This window comes from Eriocheir sinensis, chromosome 45 (genome assembly GCF_024679095.1).
Source record: "Eriocheir sinensis breed Jianghai 21 chromosome 45, ASM2467909v1, whole genome shotgun sequence".
In the NCBI taxonomy this organism is placed as follows: Eukaryota; Metazoa; Arthropoda; class Malacostraca; order Decapoda; family Varunidae; genus Eriocheir; species Eriocheir sinensis.
The window spans coordinates 11803746-11811951 of NC_066553.1; the positions used below are offsets into that span (position 1 = coordinate 11803746).

The 8206-nt window shown below is 44.1% G+C and overlaps 1 protein-coding gene across 1 annotated transcript; it reads right to left on the minus strand.

Moving 5' to 3' along the window:
* Positions 1-4285: 4285 nt before the first annotated feature.
* Positions 4286-5590, minus strand: LOC126980799 (terminal nucleotidyltransferase 4B-like). The gene has a single exon (XM_050831083.1). The coding sequence runs from the start codon at positions 5588-5590 to the stop codon at positions 4286-4288; it is 1305 nt and encodes a 434-aa protein (XP_050687040.1).
* Between the last annotated feature and the right edge of the window lie 2616 nt (positions 5591-8206).

Genomic DNA, 8206 nt, shown 5'->3' on the forward strand with positions numbered 1-8206 from the left:
TTGAGCTGTCTCCGTTGTAAAAAAAAAAAAAAAAAAAGCGATTTTATATTTCATTCATGGTGATTTGTAACTATTTTCATTATGCATTTTAAAAAGACTGATACATTATATAACATTTTCTCTTGTTTACCGGTAATTATCCTTGACCAATAATTTAACATTCTGCATTTCACATGAATGGTGACAGGATGTTTACCCAGACCGCCATATACCATGGCATTACATGTGGTCTTGCGAACATTAAGTAAGTGTTTCAGAAACGTAATATGTACATTTTCTACATCCCTAAGAACTCTGTAACCCCAGATCTCACAACCATGCGTAATAATAGGCAGCACCATCGCGTCAAACAATTCCAGTTGCAGGTCAACAGGGAGGTCAAATTTCCGGCACTCTCCAATCAAGCTGTACATCGCCCTTCGTCCTTGCTGGCAAAGGTGTTCCTGACACGTTTAAAATCTTCCGTTAGATTCCATAACAACACCTAAATATTTATACTCCTCAACGATTTTGATCATTTCACCTTTAAACTGAAAGTTGTAGTTTCCTACTTCACATTTATCCTTGGAAAGCATGGTAATTTTAGTCTTGTTACAGTGAATATCTAGCTTCACAATACGTTTACAGCACTTAGGGCAGTGCACATACCTGCTACACTCTCAGACACTATCACAGCGTCACCGCCGTACATTAATACAAGAACTCTGAGCGTGTCATCCAGCCGTTTATCATCAATTTCAATATAGCTATAGTTATTTTCCAAGAGATAATCTTCACTGTCGTTCACGTAAGAGAGAAGTGGTGCCACATTTTCCCCTTGCCTAAGCCCGTGCAGCGTGACTTGCAAAGTAGTCTGGACGATTGGCTGACACACAAGATTTACTGTTACTGTACATGTTTCTTGTTGCCCTAATGATCCCTCCATTAATTCCTGCCTATACTAACTTATACCACAGGCCATCTCTCCACACCAGCTCAAATGCTTTCCTACAAGCAACAGTCAGACAATACAGGTTTTTCTTCTTATGCAGAAACAGATCAATCAATTTTTTTATACCCAAGACATAATCAGTAGTGGAGTAACCCTTAAGTCCTTAATAACATGATTATCATCACGGAACTCTTACGTTAAGCATTCTTGTAAATAGTTTCCCCTAGCAACTTAGTAGAGTTATACTCCTGTAATTATTAACATCCTCTACTTCCCCTGCATTTTTATAAATAGGGATAATAACTCCAAATTAACCAGTCCTCTGGAAGGTTCCCTGAGAGAGAGAGAGAGAGAGAGAGAGAGAGAGAGGGCGAGAGGCTGGGTGGGGACGGGAGACATGTCATGATATCCATCAGCGACAAGGGGTCAGCTAGTCAGCGACACACACACACACACACACACACACACACACACACACACACACACACAGACACGTATTTATACTTAGATAATACGTAATCTTCACGGACAAATGATTTTAGATTTTTGATGATTTGAATTGTCTTTGAGGCTTTATAGTGACGGGAATTAAGGCTGCGAGTTAAACAGACCCTCAAGCCTGTTTCCTGTTTGATGGTAAGGAGCATTAGTCACTGCCTGCCTCTGTGGAGGACAGCATTGCACGCGGTATTTTCAAAGTTTAATACGAAAAAGTGTTTCAGACTGTTTGTGATGTTTTACCTCGTCATCATCATCATCATCATCATGTAGAAGACATTCATTATCGCATTTCTAAATTGAATTCATGTAATCCGGTATATTTCTAACTACACTATATTATAATCTAATATAATATTATACAATATTATAATTTCACGGCCACTCACACACGGTACACACTGAAACGCGTCACTAACATCACCAGTGAATGCGTCACCGTGGTATAGTTGCCAGATACCGCTACCAGGCTAAACATTCTCAAAACCATGACACTACTCTCTAGCGTCGACTGTATATATATATATATATATATATATATATATATATATATATATATATATATATATATATATATATATATATATATATATATATATATATATATATGTATGTATGTATGTATGTATGTATATATATATATATATATATATATATATATATATATATATATCTATCTATATATATATATATATATATATATATATATATATATATATATATATATATATATATATATATATATCTATCTATCTATCTATCTATCTATCTATCTATCTATCTATCTATCTATCTATCTATCTATCTATCTATCTATATATATATATATATATATATATATATATATATATATATATATATATATATATATATATATATATATATATATATATCTATATCTCTATCTATCTATCTATCTATCTATATATATATCTATATATATATATATATATATATATATATATATATATATATATATATATATATATATATATATATATATATATATATATAAGTTAAGTGACCTATAGCGCCGGGAGGCTAATTCATATGGGCCTGATGGTCGGTCTGAGCCGTCACGGCGCAGGCAGTTGTTTATAGTGGCGCCATTATTATTGGGTCATGGTGCCCCCAGAGCTCATTCTTGATTTCACTTGCTGTACATCTTCTTCTTGAGTCAGGTTGATAGGTCGTTTTCAGGACAGCATGTGGGTAGTCTTAAAAATCTCACTAGTGCAAGAAAAATCTCAGGTAGTTAGTATATATATATATATATATATATATATATATATATATATATATATATATATATATATATATATATATATATATATATATATATATATATATATATATATATATATATATATATATATATATATATATATATATATATATATATATATATATATATATATATATATATATATATATATACTGGTAACCACAGCATCGCCATTCTCCAGTTCTTGTAGTATCTCAGCAATTGTCAAGCTTCTGGAAGAAGAAAAATAATTCAATATATAAGATATAAGGCCTGTGTCTTTTGCTACTCAAACAACTAACAAACATTGGCTATTAGTGTCACAAAAGCCTAGCGTAACCATATGGTAACGCTCACAACTTCTGCTAAATATATCTGTGTTTAGACAAATTATTTTTACTCACTAAATTCAGTACAAGGAACTATATACATATTAATTTTTAATCAGAAAACATCAACAATAAGTATTTTTGAGGATGCTACATGGAAACAGATACAGATACAGATAATGGATACAGGGTGAACTAAACAGATTGTATGACTGGGCGGACAAATGGCAGATGGAGTTCTATGTAGGGAAGTGCAGTATTCTGAGTGTAGGTAGGAACAACCCCTCACATAACTATTCCTTAAATGACACTCCCATAAGTAGGTCTGGGTGCGAGAGGGATTTAGAGATCTTAGTGAGCTCTGATCTCCGTCCAAGGGCACAATGCATTCAAGCTAGAAATCGAGCAAATAGGGTACTGGGATTTATTTCAAGGAGCGTAAGAAACAGAAGCGCCGAAGTCTTCCTCAAGCTATATTTAGCATTAGTTAGACCTCATCTTGACTATGCGGTTCAGTTCTGGTCACCCTACTATAGAATGGATATCAAAATGTTAGAATCGGTGCAGAGAAGGATGACTAAGATGATTCAGGGGTTGAGAAACTTGCCATGCGAGGAAAGACTCAAACAGTTAAACTTGCATTCTCTAGAAAGGCGATGGGTGCGTGGAGACATGATCGAGGTTTATAAATGGATGAAGGGCTTTAATAAGGGAGACATTCATAAGGTTTTGTTGGTAAGAGAACCGGGTAGGACACGAAGTAATGGTTTTAAACTGGATAAATTCAGATTCAACAGGGACATAGGCAAAAATTGGTTTACAAACAGGGTGGTGGATGAGTGGGATAGGCTTAGCAGTCATGTGGTGAGTGCCAATACAATTGTCACATTAAAAAATAGATTAGATAAATTCATGGACCGCGATATTTGGTGGGGCTAGATACACGGGAGCTTAGGTTCAGGGGAGCTGCCTAGTACAGGCCTACCGGTCTCTTGCAGACTCCTGTGTTCTTATGTTCTTATGAAAAAAGTAAGGACATAATTTTGTTGTCTGGCCATGGCTGCAACTTTACAGAACGCCTTCATTCTGTGGCTGCCTACTCCGGATTGGGAAGGCTGAATTCAACAGGCTACCAGGAACTTGTAGGAGCTATCGTACACTAGACTGTGACACGGAAAAATTTACCTCTCTTCACTTCATTTAATCGTATATGCATATGTAGAAAAATATCACGGTCACGCTAGGCTTTGAAGGGTTTATTAATTAATGAAACCGCTGGTTGTGGAAAGCCCCGTCCGCCGCCTCCTTCCTGGAGATCGTCAGGAATCGTCCGTGCCGGTTCAACACCCTGACAGTCGGCCCTGTGCGCGTTGGCTGGGGGGGCGGTGCCTGCTCTGGCTTCTTGAAGTCGTCTTTCCGGGTCTGGCCGGGCCTGTGCTTGCTTCGGTGGTCAGCCTCTGCGAAGGGCGCACGGTCGTCAATGTCGTTATGATATATCTGGTTTACCTCAGCCCGTGCTGCGAGTTTCTTATTCTTTGTGTTAGACGTGGTTTTATCTCTTTTAACAATGCCTTGTTTCTTTTGCTCATAGGCAGTCCTGCTGGCTCCTGTTGCTGCTGGGACGGGTGGAGGCGTCCACTTTGGCAGGACTCGCTGGGGCGTGGCGTGCCGCGCCAGCAGCTGGCCGAGCAGGGAGCAGGGGGAGGCGTACACGCCTGGCTCGAAAAGGGCGGCTTCCAGCACTCGGTAGGCGTGCTGGAAGGCTCTGCGCACGTCCCAAACACGGAAGGAGGACCGCCCCAGGTCGTTGGTGGGACAGAGCGGGTCTTGGATGCAGAGGTCCGCCCGCCGGTGGCCGCGCGGCATCACAATGGGCACGTCTTCCTTACGCAGGTAGCGGCCGCGCCCCACTACGCTGATCCCCGTGCTGGCGAAATTAAACTCATAGCCGTAGAAGGCGAAGAAGCTCACCAGCAGCCACCCGAGGTCGTGCTGGGCGTCCGGGGGAATCTGCAGCTGCAGGAAGCTGGTGACCATGAGGGTGACGGCGTAGGATGACACGCCCCCCGTGAAGACCTCTGCCAGGCCCAGGCCACGCAGGTAGTGGCGCACCAGCAGTGAGATGGGCTCCAGGGCCGGGAAGCGGCGCAACAACTCCCGCACCAGCTCTGCGGCGCGCACGGCCGCCTCGCTGCCTAAGGACACGTCCACGGGCAAGCCCGTCGCCTGGTGCACGAACTTGACCAGTGGAACCGTCGTCTTCTCCAGCACGGTGAGCTGGCCGAGCCGCGCCACGCCCTCCCGCTGGAGGGCGTCGCGGATGCGAGCAGTGGAGAGGTGACGCGGGCCAGTGGCCCAGCAGTGGCGCATCCACGTCGCTGTCTGCCATATAGAGGCCGTTGGCCAGGCTGCCGGTGGCCTCGACGCGCACCTGAGGCCACATTGTGACCACCACACGCCGCAGGTCCTCCACTGGACGCAGGCGACGCTGGTACTCGGCGTCTGAGCCGCCAGCCCACCGATGAAAGTCCAGTAGCTCCTGGTGCAGAGCGCGGCGGCTGCCGTCATAACACTTGGGAGGGCAGTCCCAGGGGGGCGGCGGGCGGGGAATTGGCGGTAGGAAAGAGGCGGTGTTGGCTGGCGGGGGTGTCGTGGTTGAGGGTGAAACAGACGAAGGGCACGGGTAGGTGTCTGAGGAGGTGCATGGCGTGGCACAGGAGGAGTAACACTGGTCTGCGTTTGGGGTTCAGTTGCATGAACGTGTTTTAAAGTTTTGCGGACGGGCTAGACTCTGCGGCATGACTTGTATCGTCTGTCGCCTCGACGGTGTTCGTGTTGTCCGCGGCTTGGGAACACTCTTCTTTCTCAATACTTTCTTCATATTCCTTGTGTTCTTCATTTTCATTTTCTTCTTCTTTCTCAATATTTTTTTCATATTCCTTGTGTTCTTCATTTTCATTTTCTTCTTCTTTCTCAATACTTTCTTCATATTCCTTGTGTTCTTCATTTTCGTTTACTTCTTCTTTCTCAATATTTTCTTCATTTTCTTTGTGTTCATTTTTATTTTCTTCTTTCTCAATATTTTCTTCATTTTCTTCCTGTTCTTCATTTTCATTTCCTTCTTCCCTCGCAGTATTTTCATTTTCCTTCTGCCCGTCATTTTCATTCCCTTCCATCTCATTGTCTGTATTTTGTCTGTGGTCTTCTTTCTCAATGTCTTCCTCAGTTTCCTTATGTACTTCATTTTTTTTCTCCTCGTTTGCATTGTCTACTTCATCTTCCTTATTCCCGTCATTTTCCCTTTCCACCTCTTCCTTGCTTTCCATCTCTTCTTCCTTTTCTATCTCTTCTTCAGTTACCAAGTCTTCTTTGGTTTCTGTATCTCCTTTTTCCAAGTCTTCTTCATTTTCCAACCCTTCTTCGCCTTCTGTCTCCGTCTCTTCTCCCATCTTCTCCACACACCCGTCACTCGGGTGCTCCTCTCCTTCATTTCCTACTTCTGTCACCCTTTCCTCACCCGCCTCCTTCCCCGTCGCCGCGGGTGTCTCCGTGTCACGTGGTCCTTCCTGGACACACTCCTTCACCTCCTTCAGGTGTGTTTCTTCTTGCTTTTCTTCATCGCCCCCCTTATCAGGTGGTGTCACGTCCAGGCCTGTTTCTTCACCTCCTTCCCGGCGGGACGGTGGGCTGCAGGCCACGGCAGCCAGGGCCGCCAACATCGCCAAGAGCAGCAGCAGGCCGCCGCAAACTAGCAGAGTTCTAACGAAACCTGCTTGCTCCTCCTCAGCCTGCCGGACCTGCTCGTGCAGGCATTCCAGATTACGATTGTCCACGGCCAGCATCCGCAGCACGTCCCACCAGCCGTCGCCGGCGGGAGGCCACACTCCATCAGGGGATCCCGGGCGGTGCAGGGCGCAGCGCGCCGGGAGCCACCAGGCGCCGGCCAGACGCTGCCTTAGCTCTCCCAGCGCCGTTGTGTGTGGCCCGGCGGCCTGCCACTCCCGCCGCGCCTCCAGGAGCGGCCCGCCGTAGCGGGCGGCGCCCCAGAGGTACGGCGCGAGGGCCGCAATGATGCCTGCCAGTACGATTCCGATTTTCTTCTGGTAGTTGTTCATTTTTGTTCCTCTGTGTTTATGAAAAGAGTGTGACAGGAGGCAGAGCGGGCTAGCCTGGGATTGTTCGGAACCAGGATGGAAAGTGAAGGCCTCCACAGACTCAGAGGAAAACTTACAGAGAATGATCGAGGACCTTCACAGGGTGTGAACGTAGACCCAAAGAAGAAAAGGAAGGAAACAAAGGTAATCAGTTGGCCGTGTTCTCCCTTAATAATACAAGACAACGTGTTTTCTGTGTAGAATTAGTGGAAGAAAGGTGAGTGTGGACGCCCCATAGAGGTGGGGAGGGAGAAGAGGGGGAAGGCTAGCACGTGTAATATTAGGATGGGAGGGACCGTTGAGAAGGAGAGAGTATTGGAAAGGGAAAGATGAGCAAAAGAAAAGAAATATTAAAAGGTGGGTTGTTGAATGAGAGAACAGAGAATAGAAGAGGCCTGTAGAAGAGAAGGAAGGAAAGACGTGACGGAGGGGAATCGGAGCTGTCGAGAAGTGGCCAAGAAAGGGAAGGGGAAGGATGTGCTGAGGAGGATGACGGGTGTAAGAAAACAGGAAGGCAAAAGGAGGAGGGAAGAAAAGACGAATGGGGACCATGAAGGAGGAAAAAGGTTGTACAGGAATAAAGGAAGGTGAGGGGTGGAAGGAGGAAGGAACCAAAGGAAGGAGGGAGTTAGAGAGAGAGAGAGAGAATGTGTTGCAATCAGGATGAGTTTGCCAAGGCGGCGTGGCGAGGAGAGGCGAGGCGAGGGAAGGCGAGGCATCCTGCAGGGTCAAGTTAAAGCCGGAGGCTGCTGAAGGAGGTGCAGCAGAAGGAGGAGAAAAAGAAAGAAAGAAAGAGAGAAAGAAAAAAAAGAGACATACGTAAAAGCACAACAATGTAGAATTTTGAAAACAAAGAAAATATTACAAATGGAAGTGGTAAAGAATGTTATGATGATAAGAAAGAACAGAAGAAGAAGAAGAAAGTCCATAAAAGTAAATACTAATTATAAGAACTTATTAACACGAAGAAAACAAAATCGTAATGGAAAAGGAAAGAAAGTTGTAATGGTGAAAAAGAAGAAGAAGAAGA

What these genes read in the sequence shown, in the direction of transcription:
- LOC126980799 (XM_050831083.1), bottom strand. Translation starts at nt 5,590, where the DNA reads ATGACGGCAGCCGCCGCGCTCTGCACCAGGAGCTACTGGACTTTCATC.